Genomic DNA, 22113 nt, shown 5'->3' on the forward strand with positions numbered 1-22113 from the left:
GCCCCCACAAAACACTTCATCACAGTTTCTTCCTATCTGTTCAAAGGGCCTTTGCTGCAAGATACCAAACGTAACAATTTGCTGATAAATGTATCTATGTACTGGCTCACTGGGGAAACTTCAGAAATTCATATAGACACTTCTCTCTCTCTCTCTCTCTCTCTCTGTGTGTGTGTGTATATCTGTTTTACAATTTAGAATACTCATTTAAGCGTCATTAAAATATCAGTGACTTTCCTTCTTCTCTTTTGATGGTTCATTTTGCATAACATAAAATCCCTGCATACTTTACATAAACTAAACCATTCAGCATTCCATTATTACATCCATCACAATTTCTTTACACTGTTGAATTTATCTGAATGCTGCCAAGATTCAATATTTGAATTCCAAACAAGAATGAGAGCTGTTGGACAGAGAGAGAGAGAAGCGACATTTTAAAAGGGATTCAAGCAGTTACAGAGAACCTGGGGCAGTGGCAAACACAATATACTGTATGACAAATGCGTTGCTTTCTTGCCCAGCTCCTGTTGCGTTAAGGGTTAAAAGCCAAGCGAGTCTTTTCCTAGCTCGGCTGGGTGGCGGGGAGATCGATGGCGGATGTCGCTTCCTGCTCCGCCCACCGTGGGAAATAATTCATGGAATTTCCCAGGCCTTGGGGCGGTGCTTTGTTCTTTGGGGGAGAAAGCCGGTGAGTTTAAAAATAAATAAACTGAAAAGCCCGTGGGTGAAAGGAGCAATTCCGGGTGGAAGAAAAGGAGAAAGGAAGGGGGTGCAGATTGGATTCGTGGGGCCGGAGGGAGGCGAGGCATTGTTCGGGCTAAGAGCATCCGAAGATCAGGATCAGGCCAGAGGAATCCCCAGTCCAGCGGCCAACCAGTTGCCACAACGGCAAGCCTCTCCAAACAGGACCTCCCCACGCGCGGTCCCCAAATACTCGTTTCTAAGGGAATAAATAGCCATTGGCACAGCCTTTGCCCTCTTTTAAAGCCGTTCTTGCATTTTTGGGGGGTGGGGTTGGACTAGATGACCCTTTCAGCCTTACAATTCTAGGATTCTACCTCTTGTACGGAGCAAATTCCACGCGTGCAAATTCCACTTTCTTTTGTCTGTCCCCAATCTCCCAATATTATGCTGTCCGTTAGTATGCTTTTCATTACGTTTTTATTACTGATGTTCCATAAAACGTGTGTCGTCGTCCCCCGCCTTTTCTTAAATCAATTTTTTATTGGTTTTTCAACAAATACAATAACCCTTAAACACTTATCCAGCAGTACAGCTAACGGTGTTTGTTTTAGCCATCGTCTCAGGATAAACGTTCAACATTCAAGCAAATTACTTAACATAACCTCTCCACTGACCAAAATCAATATCTTCTTATACCAACCTCTCGGAATGTGCTCTTAATGTTGTACAGTGCCCTGGGGGTCTTTTGATAAATGATGATAATAATAATAATAATAATAATAATAATAATTTATTATTTGTACCCCACCATTCTGGCTGGGCTTCCCCAACCACTCTGGGCGGCTTCCAACAAAGATTAAAAACACATTAAAATGCCACACGTTAAAAATTTCACTGAACTTCGCCTTCACATGTGTTCTAAATGTCAGATAGTTGTTTATTTCTTTGACATCTGATGGGAGGGTGTTCCACAGGGCGGGCACCACTACCGAGAAGGCCCTCTGCCTGGTTCCCTGTAGTTTGGCTTTTTGCAGTGAGGGAACCACCAGAAGGCCTTTGGCGCTGGACCTCAGTGTCCGAGCTGAGGGATGGGAAGGAGATACTCCTTCAGGTATACTAGACCGAGGCCGTTTAGGGCTTTAAAGGTAAGCACCAACACTTTGAATTGTGCTCGGAAACATACTGGGAGCCAATGTAGGTCTTTCAGGACCGGTGTTATATGTTCCTGTATGTAAGCCAAATAAATAAGGACAATAGTAATCTTATGCACACTTAACGTGGGTGTTAGCCCCGCTAAATTCAGTGGGATTTACTTCCAAGTAAGCATGGGCAGGATTGTGATTGTTCCGTTGTCCCACTCAGAGCCTGGCTGGGAGACTTTTGGCTTGCTAGATGTTGCCTGAACTACAACTCCCATCTTAGCTGACCGTTGGCCGAATGATGGCAGATGGAGTCGGTGGGATCTGGAGCTCAGCAACATCTGGGGTGGAGACCACAGGCTCCTCAACCCTGAACTAGAAGATTTCAAGCACATTTTGAGGCAAGATGTGATCCCCATTCCTGAAACCATCTCCTTTCCACTTTGTCTTCACAGGCTGTGGCACGTTTCAGCTCTGAGGGCCCTTTCATCCTGAAGGAACAGAGATGTCAGTAACACACCTGGCTCAGGTATGCAGGAGGATGAAGGTGCCAGGGAGGTGTGAGCTCAGAGAAATGCTCTTTTTTCTCCAGCTCTTGCCAGCCTATTACTATTGTTAATCCACTGAGCCTCTTGGGCTTGCCGATCGGAAGGTCAACAGTTCGAATCCCCGTTACGGGGTGAGCTCCCGTTGCTCGGTCCCAGCTCCTGCCAACCTAGGAATTTGAAAGCACGCCAGTGCAAGTAGATAGATAGGTACTGCTGTGGCGGGAAGGTAAACGCCATTTCTATGCGCCCTGGTTTCTGTCACGGTGTCCCGTTGCACCAGAAGTGGTTTAGTCCTGCTGGCCATGTGACCCAGAATGCTTTCTCTGGACAAACACCAGCTCCCTTGGCCTGAAAGCGAGATGAGCACCACAACCCCATAGTCGCCTTTGACTGGATGTAACCGTCCAGGGCTCCTTTACCTTTTTTACCTGCTACCCAAAGGTCTCCAAAGAACTCAGAACACAATTGAAAACATTAATACATTATGCCCAGGGTTTGAAATTCCCCAGGCGCGTTTTGCGACTGGCGTGAGTACTTCCACTATGGGGCAGCTCTGTGAACTGGGTAGGGAAATGCCGGGAAAGCAAAATGTCACTCAGAGAAGGATCTGAAATATTTTCCTTGAAGCTTGAATTTGTTTTATTCTGGATTGTTTCATTTGATGTTCTAACGTGTTGTAAACTGCTTTTAGTTTTTTTCTTTAAAATATAAAGCTGTACAGTTGTACCTTGGTTGTCGAACGCCCTGGAACTCGGACTTTTTGGCTCCCGAATGCCGCAAACCTGGAAGTGATTGTTCCGGTTTGCAAATGTTCTTTTGGAGCCTAAATGTCCAATGGGGCTTCTGCGGAGTTTCCTGCAGCCAATCAGAAGCCGCAATTTGGTTTCCAAATGTTTTGGAAGTCGAACGGACTTCTGGAACGGATTCTGTTCAACTTCCAAGGTACGACTGTATAGAAATTAAATGAACAACAACAACAACAAACCCCACCGTGGGGGGCAGGGACGATGCCTAGGCATTTTGTTGAAGGCGCCATTTGTTGATTAGCTTATATATTTTAACACTGGTTATACTATCAGTACAACCCTGGTGACAGCCACAATAGGAATAGCACACTAGTAGCAAATCACTATCACCTCAGTCTATCAAAAGGCTGGGGTGGAGGGAGGTAAGCCTTTTCCTGGTACTGAAAACATGTCAGTAAAGTCACCAGGTGGATCTTGCTGGGGAGAGCATTGCACAGAGGGGGAGCCACCACTGAAAAGGCCCTCTGCCTTGTCTGCACCTTCCTTAGAGAGGGGATCTGGAGAAGATCCATCCAAAAAAGATATGCGTAGGTTCCTATTGGGGGAGGCATTCCTGAAGATATTGGAGTCCTTGTTGTTATTTATTAGAAAAGCCATGAGCTTTGTGTTTTCGTTGCTGCCTCCTGTATAATGTTGCGAGCCTCCATCCATAAACGACTAAACAACAACATGAGCTTTGTGTGCCCTCTTCAACCTGGGAAGTAAACATGGCACACGTTGCAACCATTTTTCTTTATACAGTGGTACCTCGGGTTAAGAACTTAATTCGTTCCGGAGGTCCCTTCTTAACCTGAAACTGTTCTTAACCTGAGGTACCACTTTAGCTAATGGGGCCTCCCGCTGCCGCCGTGCGATCTCTGTTCTCATCCTGAGGTAAAGTTCTCAACCTGAGGTACTACTTCCGGGTTAGCGGAGTCTGTAACCTGAAGCGTCAGTAACCTCAAGCGTCTGTAACCTGAGGTACCACTGCATTGGTGAAATCAGCCTGTCTCTTTTGCATTTCCTTCTTGTAGTCATTTTCCCCCCCTTTCAGATGCTCGTGAGCTTTGAAGACGTTGCTGTCTATTTCACAAAGGGTCAGTGGGATCTTCTGCATTCGCATCAAAAATCTTTGTACAGCGACGTCATGGGGGAGAATTACAGCCATGTGGCTTTCCTGAGTAGGTACTACTTCTCATCATTTTGTTGGGACAAGTATATTCTTAATCAGCCATCTTACACCCCTGTTAAATGTGTGGGAGGGGAAGCGGGGCTATTGGTTTCTTTGTTTGCTCTTGTTTTTAAGAGGTATTTTGTGCTCTTATGTTGTATTTTTATGTTGCGAACCGCCCTGAGCTCTGCGGATGAATGACGGCATGCACATTTAATAAATAATAATAATAATAAGGCTGTTCTGGAAAATCAGTTGAGGGCATTTGCCAGGTATAAGAACACCTGAAGAAGACTTGCTAGATCAGGCCAAAGGCCTATTTAGGCCACATTCACAACATACATTGCAGGGGGTTGGACTAGATGACCCTTGGGGTCCCAACTCTGCGATTTTATGATTCTATACATCTAAAGCCCTATGATAACATTTTAAACGGTCCTGGCTTCCCCCAAAGGATACCGGGAGCTGCTGTTTCTCAAGGTTTGCACCTTCATTATGCACCTTTACGCGCCAGGCAAAAATGTTTCTTTTTAACCAGGCCTTTGGTTGACCTGATTGACATCCTATACCCTTTTAAAATGTGGCTCTTTTTTGCGGTGTGTGGGTATTATTGGGTTATTTTTAATTTTTATTTTATATATTGTGATCTTTTCTGTGAACCGCCCTGAGACCTCCAGGTATCGGGCGGTACAGTGGACGCTCGGGTTGCGAATGTGATCCGTGTGGGAGGCACGTCCGCAACCCGCAGTGTCCGCAACCCGCAACACCACGTCTGTGCATGCGCAAAGTGCGATTTAGTGCTTCTGCGCATGCGCGAGTGCCAAAACCCAGAAGTAATCCATTCCGGTACTTCCGGGTTTCGGCGTGTCTGTATCCCGAAAACGCACAACCTGAAGCATCTGTAACCCGAGGTATGACTGTATATAAATTCATCATAACAAACAAACAAACAAACAAATAAATAAGGGTGTCAAGAGTTTGGAGGCCCGCAGGTGGCACTGTGGGTTAAACCACAGAGCCTAGGACTTGCCGATCAGAAGGTCGGCGGTTCGAATCCCTGTGACGGGGTGAGCTCCCGTTGCTCGGTCCCTGCTCCTGCCAACCTAGCAGTTCGAAAGCACGTCAAAGTGCAAGTAGATAAATAGGTACCGCTCTGGCAGGAAGGTAAACGGCATTTCTGTGCGCTGCTCTGGTTCGCCAGAAGCGGCTTAGTCATGCTGGCCACATGACCCAGAAGCTGTACGCCGGCTCCCTCGGCCAATAAAGCGAGATGAGCGCCGCAACCCCAGAGCCGGTCACAACTGGACCTATTGGTCAGGGGTCCCTTTACCTTTACCTTTATCTCCTTCCCAAAGCTACACTTCCAAAAGTAGTGGAACAATCAACCTGTCTTCACCGCCTCTGATTGCTGTGCTGTTTTCATGGGCTTTCTTATATTGCATGTTTCAGTTATGGATGTTCATATGTGCAACTCGCTTTTGTACTTCGTAAAGCTCTTGGAAGCCAGTTTTTGACGTTAGGCGGTATATTGAGTATTGAATAGCAACCGGAACAGTAATAATAATGTTCACATCCTTACCCAAGGGGGGTCTCCAGTTCTCAAACCCGACCTGATCTCTCGGCTGGAACAAGAGGAAGAGCCCTGGATTCCGATCCGCTGTGAGGTGGATGGAGGGAAGACTCTGGACTCTGGACCAGGTGCGAAATTAGACAAAGCCAGCTTTCAAATAAGGTGTTTGGGATTGTGCACGATGCAAAAAACCCCAGATTTTTGTTGGACTACAACTCCCATCATCCCTGTTCAGGGAGGGAAGATCCCACTCGGGCAGGAAGTTGCCAGCATGGTGGGGTGGTGCCACAAAGTTGCCCTCACGTAAGCCCCCTTGAGATTATATTTCGTTGCCTTGAGAACCGCGGTTTAGCTCACAAGGGTGATGATAATCGATGTAATCAAAATGGTGCTACCTCTCTGTGCCTGTTGCCCCCCTGCATGCATTTTCTTCTGCATGTGGTATTTGCTGAAGGAGAAGAATTCCTTTCTGCAGAATTCGCTCACTTTCTGAGGCTTGGTTTGAATGGAGCGTCAAAATTCTGAAATGGAAATGGAATTGTTCTCTGCATTTTTTTGTGCCTTCAGGTGCAAGAAGTCCATACTCTCTTTGTGCTGGTGCATCCGCTCCTCCTGGTGGAAGGGATACAACTGAGGCAGACCCTGGGCAGGTAGGAAACTCTGATTGCAGAGCCCAGCAACAGACATCTGTCATTCGCCCACATTGAGAAGCCAGTGTAGTGGATTGAAATCCTGACTGGGCCAGGGAGACCAGCATTTCAGATCTCTGTTGGGCCGCTTGTTTTCTCTTGGCCACCCCTGCCTCACAGTGTTGCTGTGAGGATGGCATCAGAGAGTCCCGCTATGTGGCTGTGGGAGAGGGGAGGCATACAAGCTAGTACCTCGGGTTACATACACTTCAGGTTACAGACTCCGCTAACCCAGAAATATTACCTCAGGTTAAGAACTTTGCTTCAGGATGAGAACAGAAATCGTGCTCTGGTGTGGCAGCAGTGGGAGGCCCCATTAGCTAAAGTGGTACCTCAGGTTAAGAACAGTTTCAAGTTAAGAACAGACCTCCAGAACGAATTAAGTTCCTAACCCGAGGTACCACTGTATTGTCTACAGAGCCTGTGATGACTGGCAGAAGCTCTCCCAGGTTTCGGGAAGTGGGTGGCACTGTGGTCTAAACTACTGAGCCTCTTGGGCTTGCTGATCAGAAGGTTGGTTTGAATCCCCGTGGCAGAGTGAGCTCCCATTGGTCTGTCCCAGCTGCAGCAGTTCAAACCACACCAGCGCAAGTAGATAAATAGGTACTGCTGTGGTGGGAAGGTAAACAGCGTTACCGTGCGCTCTGGCTTCTGTTACGGTGTCCCATTGCACCAGAAGCGGTTTAGTCATGCTGGCCACATGACCTGGAAAGCTGTCTGAGGACAAACGCCGGCTCCCTCGGCCTGAAAGCGAGATGAGCGCAGCAACCCCATAGTCACCTTTGGACTTAACCGTCCAGGGGTCCTTTACCCTTTTTTTGCCTGGGGTGCCAGGGATTGAACCCAGACAGACACAAGCTAGCTGAGGACAGACTGAGTTGAGTGCCTCCACTGAATCTCAGATCAGAGCAAAACCACATTTCGAAGCAGATATGCCACTATTGTGTGTGATTTGGGGTAGAAGCCTCTTTGGGATGGTATCTGGGGAAGTGAAGATCTTTAGTTTGCAGACCTGTTGTCGTCGTCATTGTTGCAGAGACCAGTGACCTTTGAGGATGTGGCTGTGTACTTTTCAGAGCAGGAGTGGGCCTTGCTGGATCCGGCTCAAAGAAGCTTGTACAGGGATGTCATGCTCGAGAACTATGAAAATACATCTTTGCTGGGTAAGTACCTTGTCAGGTTGAATCCTAACAAGACAGAAGTACTGTTTTTGTGGGACAGGAGGCGGGTGGGTGTGGAGGACTCCCTGGTCCTGAATGGGGTAACTGTGCCCCTGAAGGACCAGGTGCGCAGCCTGGGAGTCATTTTGGACTCACAGCTATCCATGGAGGCGCAGGTCAATTCTGTGTCCAGGGCAGCTGTTTATCAGCTCCATGTGGTACACAGGCTGAGACTCTAAAATGCAGCCTCATTTTAAAAGTAGCCCATAGATCAAAACCATGAGGGGATGGAAACATAAGGGTCAGGCTGTGCCTTGGCCAAAGGCCAGGCGGAACAGCTCTGTCCTGCAGGCCCTGCGGAAAGATGTCAAGTCCCGCAGGGCCCTAGTCTCTTGTGACAGGGCGTTCCAGCAAGTCGGGGCCAGTACTGAAAAGGCCCTGGCCCTAGTTGAGACCAAGAAATGACTGATTCCTCTTTATAATAATAATAATAATTTATTATTTATACCCCGCCCATCTGGCTGAGTTTCCCCAGCCACTCTGGGCCACTCTTTGATGCTCTTAGCCTTTTCTCTCCAAACAGGGTCTCCTGTCCTCAAACCCTCCCTGATCTCCAGCTTAGAAGAAGAGGAAGAACCTTGGGTACCAGATCCACAGGCCCTGGAGGAAAGGAAGGCCTTGGACTCCAGCTCTGGTGAGAGAGGAAGGATGTGAGATTTGTTTGCTTGTTTTGAGTTGAAGAGCATTTAAACATAACACTGGGAAACAAAAAAATTGTTGCATTGACACCTGCAGTTGTTCTAACCTAATTTAGAGGTGCTGATTTCATATCTGAAGTTGGTTTTGTTCTGTAAGCTCTGGGTTTTTTTGCAATTCATGCACCAGGCTTGTTTATACATTCTTGTCTACTTGAAGAAGCCATGGTCCGATCTGAAGAATACAAATATTTAGGTTACAAAACTAAAAATAAAGAAAAATTAAGTTTGCAAAACAATAATTACCATGTGGTTAGGGTAGATCAACGTGTCAGTGTCCAGTTATCCCCAGTGTAAATATGACATATCGGCAAAAGTCGGAAATTGAAAGATAACTATAGCACGTACACGAAAATCGATTTCAGATTTGAAATCAGCATTGAAAGAACATATAAGAACAGTTGAAAAAGCTCATGCAACAGAAAATGAAAAAAAAATATTCCTCAGTGCTCCCCACCTGTTCCTGGAGAGGACTCTGCCTCATGTTTTTTCAAACATTTTAATTTCCTCTCAGCTCTTTCTAATTTGTTTAGGTTTGTGTTCTGTTATTACTCCCTCATGTTCTCAGCTCCTAAAATGTCTCTGGTGTATTCCTTTGTTTACATGAGCGCTCTCTCTGTCTCCCTCCCAGCAGGCGACAAGAAAAAAAGGCACTTTTGCCCAGATTGTGGGAACAGTTTTACGGTGCTAGCGAGCCTCGTGAGGCACCAGAGATCCCACACGGGGGAGAGACCTTACAAATGCCTCGAGTGCGGGAAAGGGTTTCGCGACAAAGGAGGCCTCGTCAAACATCGGAGGATCCACACTGGCAAAAAGCCCCACGAGTGCCACGAATGCAGGAAAAGGTTCACGGAGAGAGACGCGCTTATTCAGCATCAGAAAACCCATCTTGGTGAGGGAATTGTGGTCACCGTGCTTTGGGGTGTCGCTTATTTATTCGCACACTGCTCTGCAACAACTAAAGTTTAATAAAAATAGAAATTTTAATAGAGACAGACTTCAGCGGGCAATAAAAATCTACCATAAAAGCAAAACCTAAACCAAACAGCCTGAGCAAATAAGTTTTGTTCCCCTGTTCTGAAAAGAGGATAAAGGCAATACTCATTTTAGCATTTCCCCCCCTATTTTTCTCCTCTTCATTTTCTGTCGGCTACTCTTTACCAGTTCCTGCTAGACTTTTGCTTAACTATAGCACATTCCCAAATATCAAGAAGAATTGTTCTTCGCTTTGTCAGCCCACGTAAATCTTTATTTATAAATCAATAATACGAACGTCACAACCCGTCTCTCCCACTGTTTTTCATACATAAATGCCTGACTAGTTTTAGTAATAATACTAAAACTACTACTACTAATATTTTATTATTTATACCCCGCCCATCTGGCTGGGTTTCCCCAGCCACTCTGGGCAGCTCCCAGCAGAATATTAAAAACACGATAAAACATCAAACATTAAAAACTTCCCTCAACAGGGCTGCCTTCAGATGTCTTCTAAAAGTCAGATAGTTGGTTTTTTCCTTGGCATCTGGTGGGAGGGTGTTCCACAGGGCTGGCGCCACCACCAAGAAGGCCCTCTGCCTGGTTCCCTGCAACCTCACTTCTCGCAGTGAAGGAACCACCAAAAGGCACTCGGAGCTGGACCTCAGTGTCCAGGATGGATGATGGAGGTGGAGACGCTCCTTCAGGTATACTGGGCCGAGGCCGTTTAGGGCTTCAAAGGTCAGCACCAACACTTTGAATTGTGCTTGGAAACATACTGGGAGCCAATGTAGGACTTTCACGACTGGTGTCATGTGGTCTCGCCGGCCGCTCCCAGTCACCGGTCTAGCTGCCGCATTCTGGATTAGTTGTAGTTTCCGGGTCACCTTCAAAGGTAGCCCCATGTAGAGCGCATTGCAGTAGTCCAAGCGGGAGATAACCAGAGCATGCACCACTCTAGACACAAACTCCTTTGCAGACACAGATATACCTGACATCTTTCGATTCTCATTGTTATAGAACTCAGTGACCTCAAATTCCCAGGCTTCAAAATAATCTCTGGACCTTTCTGTTTTAACTTCGTCCCTGCCAAGCATCAAGTAGGGAGGGAGAGAAGGGCATTAGTCCTGCCACCATCATTTCCCGAGGGGTCACTCCTTGCCTGCTTGGTCCCTTCGCAGGTGACCTGAGGAAGCGCTACCTGTGCCTCGAGTGCGAGATGAGCTTCCTCAGCAAAGGAGGCCTCGAGAGGCACCAGAGGGTCCATGCGGGAGAGAGGCCCTTCCAGTGTCCCGAGTGCGAGAAGAGCTTCTACGACAACGGGAGCCTGGTGAGGCACCAGCGGACCCACCGGCAGGACAGGCCCTTCCCCTGCCTCGAGTGCGGGAAGCGCTTCAACATCCGCTCCAACCTCGCCAGGCACGAAATCCTCCACAAAGAAGCCAAGCCCTTCCAGTGCGCCGACTGCGGGAAGCAGTTCAGCAGGAAGGGGCGCTACCTGAAGCACGCGAGGGAGAAGCCCTATGATTGCCCCGTGTGCGGCAAGGCCTTCTGCGAGAGGGGAGACATGGTCAGACACCGGAATCAGCACCCAGGTGAGCGGGGCAGCGCCAGGGGGATCTTCTCCAGGTGGCAAGGCCACAAGAAGCCCTCACCAGGTTACTCCAGTACAGTGGCACCTCGGGTTAAGAACTTAATTCATTCCGGAGGTCCGTTCTTAACCTGAAACTGTTCTTAACCTGAAGCACCACTTTAGCTAATGGGGCCTCCCGCTGCCGCCGCGCAATTTCTGTTCTCATCCTGAGGTAAAGTTCTTAACCCGAGCTACTACTTCTGGGTTAGCGGAGTCTGTAACCTGAAGCGTATGTAACCCGAGGTACCACTGTATCCTGTTTTCACAGCGGCCAGCCAGATCTTACAACTGGAAGGGACCACAAGGGCAGCTGTGATGGGACGATGAGCTGCTTGTGTGTAAAATCCTAGTCCCTCAGAGTTTGGTCAAGTTTGCAAACCTCTGTCTGTAACGGAGCCCCTTAAACATGGCTCCGTCAGTCGCTGGCAGATTCCGACAGTGGTTGCTTTCGGAATCGCTTCCAACATAAAAGCTCCTTAACGGAAACACGTCTTCTGGACTCTCTGCGTGACAGTTTCCGGCGAGGAGTGGGTGTCCCTACAGGAGGTCCTGAAACCTCCCCACTGTTTTCGCTGGAAGTGTCTCTGAGCCATCCCTCCAGCTCCCTTTCCCTCAGCTCAGCTCCTCTCCCCCTACTGGTTCCCTCTTCAGCTGCTGAGTCTCTCCCAACCTGTGTGAGCCCTTTCACTTCCCTTCCTTCCGATGGCAGTTCCCTGACATCCACCTCCCCTCCAGGGCCCCCTTCATCCCCTCTCGCCCCCTCCTCTACGGGCGGTGAGGAGGCAAAACCCCGGAATGAACTTCCTTCATCTTCCGATGTCCCGAACACTTCTCTCCACCTGTTGCGGTTCCTGGTCTCGAAGTACTCCTCCTCCTCAGAGTCCATCTCCCCTTCCCCTTCCGATTCCGAGAATCCTTCCAACTCCTCCTCCTCATCGGTGGTCCCAAAGTATTCCCTCCGGAACCTCTCCACAGGCTGAGGTTTCCTTGGGAACCTTTGATGGAACGTTTCTATCAATACCTCGTCATTGATATCTTCTGCCATTACCCAAGTGTTTTCTGACTCCGGTTCTCCTTCCCACGCTACCAAATACTCCACCTGATCCCCCTTCCATCTGGCGTCGAGGATTTCTGCCACATGGCTGCTGCATTCCCTTTCTTCTATGACCGGTCCCCGAGTGGCCATCCCTTCTCGTCCCCCCTCATACGGTGACAGTAACGACCTGTGAAATACTGGGTGCAGTTTCATGTGGTTGGGTAACCGGAGCCTGAAAGCCACTGGGTTGACCTGTTGAATGACCTCAAAGGGACCCAATCTCCTGGGTCTTAATTTCTTACAACCTCCTTTGAACGGCAACCCTTGGGTTGACAGCCACACCCTATCTCCCACCCTTATGGTTTCACCTTCCCTTCGGTTCTTGTCTGCCTGCCTCTTGTATTCTTCCTTCGCCCTTTCTAAGTTGAGTTGGAGCTGACGATGGATTGCTTCCATTTCTTCTACAAAATGCTCGGCTGCCGGGACACCCCATCTCTCCCCTTCTCCCCCTGGGAAAGCCCTGGGATGACACCCATAATTAGCCAAGAAGGGGCTCATCCCTGTGGACACATTCTCGGCATTGTTGTAGGCAAATTCCGCCAGCGCCAACTTTTCTACCCAGTCATTCTCTCTGTCATTGACATAACACCTCAGGTATTGCTGGAGGACCCCGTTTGCTCTTTCCGCCTGCCCGTTGGTTTCAGGGTGCCGGGCAGTCGAAAAGTTGACCTCCACCTGCAGTAAGCTCATGAGCTTCCTCCAGAACCTGGAAGTAAATTGTTTTCCTCGGTCTGAGACCACCCTCAATGGCACCCCGTGCAACCTAAAAATGTGTTCTACAAATAACTTCGCTGTCTCTTCCGCCGTGACTGCATGCGAGCAGGCTACAAAGTGGCACATCTTTGTTAGTAGGTCTACCACCACCATGATGGCTGTTTTCCCCTTGGACTTCGGCAGATCAGTCATAAAATCTATCGACACTGCCTCCCAAGGTCGTTCTGGGGTTGGTAAGGGTTCTAATAGCCCCGCCGGTGCCCGCCTCTCCCCTTTGGCTCGCTGGCATTGCTCACACCCTCTTACATACTCCCGTACATCTTCCCTCACCTTAGGCCACCAAAATTCCCTGGTGACCAACCACATGGTTTTGTGTTGTCCAAAATGCCCCGCCGTGGGGCTGTCGTGCAACTGCTTGAGTACCCTCCCCCTTAAGTCTCCTTCAGGGATATACAGTGCCCCTTTGTAATACAAAGCTCCATTTCTTTCCTCGAAACCCCCTGGTTCCTCTCCCTCACCCCTAAGACCTCTGAGCTTATTCTGGGCGTATTCATCATTCTCTGTTTCCTCTACCAGTTCTCTTTGTCCCACCAATGCCGCCCCACACACCCAGCGGTCCTCTGGAATGACATGTCTCTCTTCGGGTGCTCCCTCCCCCTCCAAATATTCAGGTTTGCGTGAGAGAGCGTCCGCCCTAATGTTCTCTGGGCCTGGCACGTAACAAATCTCAAAGTTAAATTTGGAGAACTCCTGGGCCCATCTCACTTGCCGTTGGTTGAGCACTCGTGCCGTCCTCCAATACTCTAGGTTCTTGTGGTCAGTGCACACTTGCACCTTATGTTGTGCGCCAATTAGCAGGTGCCTCCATCTCCGGAACGCCTCATGAATGGCTAGTAGTTCTCGGTCATACACCGTGTAGTTCCTCTCGGATTTGTTCAGCTTTCGCGAAAAAAAGGCACACGGTCTCCACTCTGACTCCTCCTTCCCTGGCTGCAGAAGCACCGCCCCAATAGCTCTGTCTGATGCGTCAGTTTCCACTCTCATCGGTTTTTGTAAATCCACATGCAGGAGTTGTTGTTCCGAGGCGAAGGCCCTTTTTAGTTCCTCAAATGCTCGCTCCGCCTCCTCAGTCCAAACGAACTTCTTCTTACTGCTGAGACAGTCCGTAATGGGCGCCGTCAGGTGGGCAAAGTTTCGGATGAACTTACGATAGAAGTTCCCAAATCCTAGGAACCTCTGCACATCCTTCCTTGTTTTGGGTGTTTTCCATTCCAGCACCGCCTGGACCTTGCCGGGATCCATGGCCAATCCCTTGTCTGACAGGCGATACCCCAGGAATTCCACCTCCTTGGTATGAAACTGACACTTCTCCAGTTTCACCCACAGCTGGTTGGCTTGCAGCCTGCTCAACACTTCTCTGACGTCTCTCACATGCTGCTCCTCATTCTCAGAATACACCAACACGTCGTCTAAGAAGGCCACACAATTCTTGTAAAGCAAAGGCCCCAGGACGTGGTTCATAAACGATTGAAAGCACGCGGAGCCTCCTTGTAGGCCGAAGGGCATAACTAAATATTCAAATGCCCCCAAAGGGGTGAACATGGTGGTTTTCCATTCATCCCCCTTCCTTATTCGTATCAGGTTGTACGCCCCCCTTAGGTCCAGTTTAGTAAAAATCTTTCCCTTCCTGACCCTTGTCAAAATGTCGTCAATCCTGGGCATAGGGAAAGCCACTGGTTCTGACACTGCATTTAAGGCCCTGAAGTCACACACAAGCCTCGGCTTGTTCGTGTTTTTTTTATCCACAAAAAACACTGGGCTGCCCCCCACCGCCCTGGACTCTCTGATGAACCCTCTCTTCAGGTTCTTGTCAATGAACTCTCTTAGCTCCTGCATCTCTCTGTCTGACATGGCGTACAGCTTGCCTACAGGGAGCTGTGCCCCAGGGAGTAAATTGATTTGACAGTCAAAGGGTCTATGCGGGGGTAGTTGGTCAGCTTCCCTTTCGCTGAAGACGTCGCGGAGATCTGCGTATTGTCGTGGTACCTTCACGTTCTCCGTTACTTCAGTCCCTGCTAGGGTGGCTTGGGCCCCTGCCAAACCCTTTCCCTCTTTGCAGTGTTCTAAGCAATGTGCTGAACCAAAAGAAACCACTCTCTGATGCCAGCCCACCAGCGGATCATGTAACGCTAGCCAGCTCATCCCCAATATAATGGGAGCTCCTCCCAAGGTGGCCACATTAAACGCTATCAGTTCGGTGTGCCTTGCCACCTTCATTATCATTGGGACGGTCTGCAAGCTGACTTCTCCTCCCAACAGCTCCCTGCCATCGATCGTGGTCACCTGCAGGGGGTTGCTTAAAGGGATCGTCTGTATCTGGTGTTCAGCTGCAAACTCTTTGCTCATGAAATTGCAGGAGCTGCCTGAGTCCAACAGCGCCTTTATCTTTAGAGGGTGTCCGTTTGGCAGCTCTAGCGCCACTTCTATCACTAGGGCGGGTTTAGGAGGTTCTGGCGTGGGCACTTTCACTGCTCTTTGGCCTGGCTGCTGTGCCCCGACGGTGGCAGCCAGGCGTTGGCTTTTACTTGCTTCGGTATTTCTTCCTCTCTTCCCTCCACAGCTCCTACCATCCCTTGCCATTCCTTCCTCTGGGGGCAGACTCTGGCAAAGTGACCTGGCTGTTGGCAGAGATAGCATTTCCGGGCGCCTTTTCCCTCCTTCTTTCCCCCCTCACTGGGCTTTGAAACTGCGCGCGCGCGCGCTGTTCCGATTTCCATCGGCTCTGCCGGCGGGAAAGTTGGCTCTGGAATGTCTGGAATGCGGAACTCCTTCCAACGTTCCCCCTTCCCTTCCCGCCTCTCCAATGCTCTCGCCTCCTGGCGCGCTCCTATGGTCAGCGCTGATTTGGTCAGCTGGTCCATAGACTCCGCCCTGGGCGCCCGGGAAAGTTCGTCTTTCACAGCCGAAGAAAGCCCTTCTTCAAAGAGCATTTGAATGGGTTCCGCCGATAGATCCCACCCCAATTTATGGATCAACATGGTGAACTCAGTCCAGTACTCACGGACAGATCGGCTCCCCTGTTTGCAAGCCATTAACTGTCTGCGGACCACTCCCTGTTCAATATCGCTGGAAAACATCAGATCCATGGCGCGAAAGAACTTCATCGTGTCCTTTAGGACGTCACTATTCGCTGCCATCAGGGGTCTAACCCAGTCTCTCGCCCCCTTTTCAAGATGCCCAATCACGAAAGCCACTCGTGATTCCTCGTCAGGGAATTCATCAAACTGCAGATTGAGGGCATATTGCATCTCTGTCCGAAAGCCATGATAGTCTTTGGGCTCCCCCCCAAACTTCTGCACCAATCCTGGTACCTTTCTGACGAGCTGGGTGTCTTTCCCCTTTTTGTTTGCATCCTGAGCCCTCCTCTCCTCAAGCCTCGCCGTCTGCAGCGCTAGCTGGACCTCCAACACCCGGTACCTTTCTTCCAGGCTTGGACCCGCTCCAGCTCCTGCTTCTCCGGTTCCGGCTGGGTTGCTCATGATGCCTTCTCCTGCACAAGCTGCTCACGAAGACTGTCGGAATGCTGTGATGGGACGATGAGCTGCTTGTGTGTAAAATCCTAGTCCCTCAGAGTTTGGTCAAGTTTGCAAACCTCTGTCTGTAACGGAGCCCCTTAAACATGGCTCCGTCAGTCGCTGGCAGATTCCGACAGTGGTTGCTTTCGGAATCGCTTCCAACATAAAAGCTCCTTAACGGAAACACGTCTTCTGGACTCTCTGCGTGACAGTTTCCGGCGAGGAGTGGGTGTCCCTACAGGAGGTCCTGAAACCTCCCCACTGTTTTCGCTGGAAGTGTCTCTGAGCCATCCCTCCAGCTCCCTTTCCCTCAGCTCAGCTCCTCTCCCCCTACTGGTTCCCTCTTCAGCTGCTGAGTCTCTCCCAACCTGTGTGAGCCCTTTCACTTCCCTTCCTTCCGATGGCAGTTCCCTGACAGCAGCGTTTGAAACTCCCATAATTCCAGGCGCATTTTACGACAGGGAATTTCATTAGCGCGAGCGGTTTCTGAGCTCTGGGCGCAGTGCCGCGCCTAAGATTTCGGATTAAAACTGCAGAATGGAAGGAAAGGAGGGCCTTTTTCTGCCTCCCCACTTCCAGCTACTCTCTGAAGACTGGGGAAGAAACCCTCTTAAGAATATTAGGGGGGTGGGCAGGGGAAGGACTAGACCCTGTGAAAAATAAACATGATACTTTAGCTGCGGTTCATTCATTTTTCAGCTTTGCATTCTTGTTATTAAAAAAGCACACATAGACATTCTGTTTTCCAATCACAAAAATAATAGCAGGTTTTAATTCTTTTTATAAAATAATAATAATAATATTTTATTGAATTCACACAAATTTCACATAAAAAATCCAATACAGTGGTACCTAGGGTTACAGATGCTTCAGGTTACATATGCTTCAGGTTACAGACTCCGCTAACCCAGAAATAGTACCTCAGTTAAGAACTTTGCTTCAGGAATCGCATGGCAGCAGCGGAAGGCCCCATTAGCTAAAGTGGTACCTCAGGTTAAGAACAGTTTCAGGTTAAGAACGGACCTCCAGAACGAATTAAGTTCTTAACCCGAGGTACCACTGTAATATTTTAGCTGCAGTTCATTCATTTTTCAGCTTTGAATTCTTGTTATTAAAAAAGTGCTCATAGACATTCTGTTGTCCAGTCACAAAAATAATAGCAGTTTTTAATTCTTTTTTTAAAAAAAAATTTTTTATTGAATTCACACAAATTTCACATTAAAAATCCAATACGTAATAAATGTTTATTTTATTTTAATGGCTTCATGTCCCATTGTCTGTGGGGTTTTTTTTTTATTCTGTCTCATTGCTTCACTCTGTTTTTAAATATCGGTGGCCATATTTCAAAAAGTAAAAACCAGGACATCCTGAAGGTAGTTTATTTAGGTAGACTCCAAAACTTTTGAGCTTTTCCCCCCAGACGTCATCTTGGAAATCCTGGACGTATGGCACCCCTATTTTATATCGTAACCATAATACAATAATCTCTCATTCTTATTTATTATAATAGATCCTGCTTGCAAATTCATCATATTATTATAGTCTGAAAAATGCTTCCGTTCTTCCAATAGGTTTTAATTCCTCACACCCTATTTTTAAGGCTTCTCGCTGAGTTTCACATCCTAAAATGGCCTCCCTTTTCTCTTACGATTCTTGCCCGCTCTGGACTTTGAATGTGTGCCTGTTCCCTAAAGGAGAGGAGGCTGAACTACACAGGCACAAGAGAAACTAAATGGACGTGATATATATATTAAAAATGGGATATTATAACAGATAGAGAGATCCTGTCAGGGGCCATGCAAACTGTAGCATGATTTGCCTTACAAAAATACAGAGAGACACAAGTGTCAGTGTGTGTGTATACATATTATATATGATTGAATATATATACAGTATATAGATATATGCACATTCTTCAGGTTACATACGCTTCAGGTTACAGACTCCGCCAACCCAGAAATAGTGCTTCAGGTTAAGAGCTTTGCTTCAGGATGAGAACAGAAATTGTGCTCCAGCGGCATGGCAGCAGCAGGAGGCCCCATTAGCTAAAGTGGTGCTTCAGGTTAAGAACAGTTTCAGGTTAAGTATGGACCTCCGGAACAAATTAAGTACTTAACCTGAGGTACCAGTGTGTGTGTGTGTGTGTGTGTGTGTGTGTTAGTATTTTCCACACAACAACACAAAAATATCAAAAAATAACAATACACAAAACTCAAAAACCAACGTTCAAAAAACAAAAAAACCCAAATCCATATCTTACAAGTTAATAATATAAACACTAAAAAGAAAAACAAGCATTGACTTCCACCAATCCCACAGCACCTCCTTTATCTCTCATTGTGTCTTCCTGTTTTCCTTATCACCTCTATCCTAACATCTAGATACAAATCCCTCTTTCTTATCCTTTCACTTCACAAGGTTATTCCAGACTCAGCCATTCTGCTCTTTGTTCCAACAGATGAGCGGAGGGAAACGTTTGCCTGCCCGGAATGCGGGAAGGTTTTTGGCAAGAAATCCAGCCTGACGAGCCACCAGAAACGCCACACGACCGAGAGGCCCTTTGAGTGCTACGACTGCGGCAAGAGGTTCAAGAAGAAAGGAGACTTGGGGGCGCACCAAAACAGCCACACTGGAGAGAGGCCCCACAAGTGCTTTGAGTGCGGGAAGATGTTCGGTAGCAAAACAGCCCTCTATCAGCACCACCGGATTCACACGGGAGAGAAACCCTACTCCTGTGCGGAGTGCGGGAAGCAATTCACTCTCAAAGGAAACCTCGATCGGCATCGGAGGACCCACGCGGGATGAGGCAAGATGGCGGCAGGGAAATGATGTCTTTGGCCAGAAGCTGTGTGGCAGAAAAGGAGAGAGCCCTTCACCCTGCCTTTTGCGTGTGTGTGTATCGAATGACTGTCTATTTAGAGCATGGGTAGGCAACCTAAGGCCCGGGGCCGGATCCAGCCCAATCGCCTTCTCAATCCGGCCCGTGGACGGTTCAGGAATCAGCATGTTTTTACAAGAGTAGAATGTGTCCTTTTATTTAAAATGCATCTCTGGATTATTTGTGGGGCCTGCCTGGTGTTTTTACATGAGTAGAATGTGCCCTTTTATTTAAAATGCATCTTGGGGTTATTTGTGGGGCATAGGAATTCGTTCATCCCCCCCCCCCTCAAAATATAGTCCGGCCCTCCACAAGGTCTAAGGGACAGTGGACCGGCCCCCTGCTGAAAAAGTTAAGTTGTTAAGTTGTGGGTGAACATACCAGACGACACAGCAATTCTTCAAACAGCTCTTGTTTATTCACAGGCCAGAACAGAACTGAACTGAAGGGTTCAGCCAGCCTGCTTATTTAGAGCTCCACTACAACGCAACAGTAACCATTTTCTGTAACTATCCAATCACTGAACGTCACTTTCAATCCTTTATTTGCATATGTGGACCTGAGTGAAAACTATCTACAGTATCCCCCTGTTGGCCCAGGGTGAGAACTTCAGTACATAACACCCCTGATTTAGAGGAAGGCTCACCAACTGTTCTGGACCACAAGGCACCCATTTTGAATTTTGAGGGTGGGCGAGGCACCCATCTCCCCTCACACCAAAAGCCTTACGGAGCCCCATTTTAGGAAGTGGGAGCTGCTTGAACAGCGCTTTGCCGAGGCCACGCTTAACCCTGTGTAGTGGTTTAAGAGACTTGAGGTCAAATCCACACCGTTCCTTCAAAGCATGTGGGGCAGGATTCAGCTAACTAGTCCCACTAGCAGAAGCCTGTGCATTGAGGCTGCCCCACACGTCCTGAAATAGGCTCTGGAGGTGTCAGGGAAAGGGAGGGGTGTTCGTTTTGTCTGGCTGGCTGAAAAGATTGCACTGGTGGGACAATCTCCTCGGCGCCATATTGAATTCCTCACTCAGCTTCCCCCAAAGAATCATGGGAACTGTAGTTTCTTAAAGGTGCTGTGTGTCTTAGCTATGTCAGAGGTAAACTGCAGTTCCCTCCCCATGCCTAGTGCAAGGATCTTAATAATGACCCAACCCTGTTTGTCAGGGTTATAGAGTTCATGCAAAACACTATCAGCGTCCATCTCGGAAAAGAAATGTTACTCATCTTTATTATTTTTTAAATTTGTATACCGCCCTGTACCCACAGGTCTCAGGGTAGTTCACAGGATAAAATCACAACATCAAAACACAAAACACACTATGGAAACAAAAGCCCTCCCCCTATTTTAAAAGGGCATTGGATGTGAATCAGCCCAAAGCCTGGTTGAAGCGGAACATTTTTGCCTGGCGCCTAAAGGTGTATAATGAAGGCGCCAGGCGAAGCGCCCTGGGGAGAGTGTCCCACAAATGGGGAGCCACTGCAGAGAAGGCCCTGTTCTCTCCTCCCTCCCCAATTCCTGTTTGCCTAATGTTGAGCAAGCATGGGTAACCGGTGGCACAACAGCTCCCATGTTTGCTGGCCCTTGACCCTAGTGGCTGAGGCAGGTGGCCGTTGGATTCCAGTAACCTCTGTGAGGCCACAAGTGAGCCACCCCTCCTTCGTGTGTCGTTGCTGTGTTCCGTGTTGCGTGCCGCGTGTGAAATAGTGCTGAGCTGTAGCAGCCCCTTGAGCAATTTCCCCCTTTCGCAGTCGACTGCCAGGCTGTGACTCAAAACAGGAAGAGGAAAATCTGACAGGTGAGTCCAGAACGTGGCCTTTCTCCTCTTCCTTCTTCTTCTTTTTTTTACATTCCTGTTTAATTTTATTTTTTTTGGACAAAGTAATAATCATAGATACGAATAAACATGTGCACCCCACCATCGAGACCATTCCATTGTAACTATCCAACCTCCCAAAATTTCAACACCTCTTGTGATGGTTTGACCCCTTTCCATTTTAACAGTATACAAATTCTACAAATACCTTCCATATCTCCTCGAAATCATTTCTCCTGCATATTCCCCATCTTACCTTAATGGCACATGTTAATTTATCATTAATAGCTCTATCCCAAACCTCTTTATACTATTCTTCCATTTTAAATTCTGCTTGCCCCTTCCACTGCCTAGCTATAATACCGGGGGACTTCCTGGTGCTGACTTTTAAAGCCCCAAACAACCTCGGCCCAGTATACCTGAAGGAGTGTCTCCACCCCCATCATTCAGCCTGGACACTGAGGTAGGGTTACCAGACGTCGCCGGTTCCTAGGGATAGTCACCGGATTTGCAAATCTGTCCCTGGGCAAATTCCGTCTCTGGAATGTCCCCAGATTTGTAAATCTGTCCCCGGGAAACGTGACAACGGCAGCCTCAGCAGCCCGGAGCCAGCCTGGTAGCACACTTGGCTCTGGCTTCAGGAGCTGTTCGCTGCCGTGGCGCCCGCCATTTTTCCTCACCGAAAGTCCCCATATGATGTGTCTAATGCGCAACATATCATATGGCGAGGAAAAATGGTGGGTGCCAGAGCAGCAAGCAGCTCCTGAAGCCACCCAGAGCCAACTGCGCTACCAGGCTGGCTCCAGGCTGCTGACTGTCGCTGCCACTACTGAAGGGGAACCGGGGACATCCAGCGGTACAGATCTGCCCCCTTCCTCCTTTGTTTTGACTCATCGGGGGAGGCTCGGGAGTCACGGCCGGC

The 22113-nt window shown here is 48.4% G+C and overlaps 1 protein-coding gene across 3 annotated transcripts in view; it reads left to right on the forward strand.

Moving 5' to 3' along the window:
- Positions 1-20636, forward strand: part of LOC308469697 (uncharacterized protein) — a 34160-nt gene extending 13524 nt beyond the window's left edge. The window contains exons 2-11 of one of the 3 annotated variants that reach the window (XM_080992536.1): positions 525-691; positions 2282-2355; positions 4214-4340; positions 5915-6028; positions 6468-6550; positions 7626-7752; positions 8333-8443; positions 9136-9396; positions 10664-11077; positions 18959-20636. In XM_080992536.1, coding sequence (XP_080848662.1) covers positions 2332-2355; positions 4214-4340; positions 5915-6028; positions 6468-6550; positions 7626-7752; positions 8333-8443; positions 9136-9396; positions 10664-11077; positions 18959-19305 — 1608 coding nt within the window. In that variant the 5' untranslated portion in view covers positions 525-691; positions 2282-2331 and the 3' untranslated portion in view covers positions 19306-20636. Of the gene's footprint in view, positions 1-524; positions 692-2281; positions 2356-4213; positions 4341-5914; positions 6029-6467; positions 6551-7625; positions 7753-8332; positions 8444-9135; positions 9397-10663; positions 11078-18958 lie in introns of those variants that run through there. The other 2 variants (XM_080992537.1, XM_080992538.1) reach the window with 2 other exon arrangements.
- Positions 20637-22113: the final 1477 nt, after the last annotated feature.

Source organism: Podarcis pityusensis (genome assembly GCF_964106645.2).
Source record: "Podarcis pityusensis genome assembly, chromosome: 2".
Classification (NCBI taxonomy): domain Eukaryota; kingdom Metazoa; phylum Chordata; class Lepidosauria; order Squamata; family Lacertidae; genus Podarcis; species Podarcis pityusensis.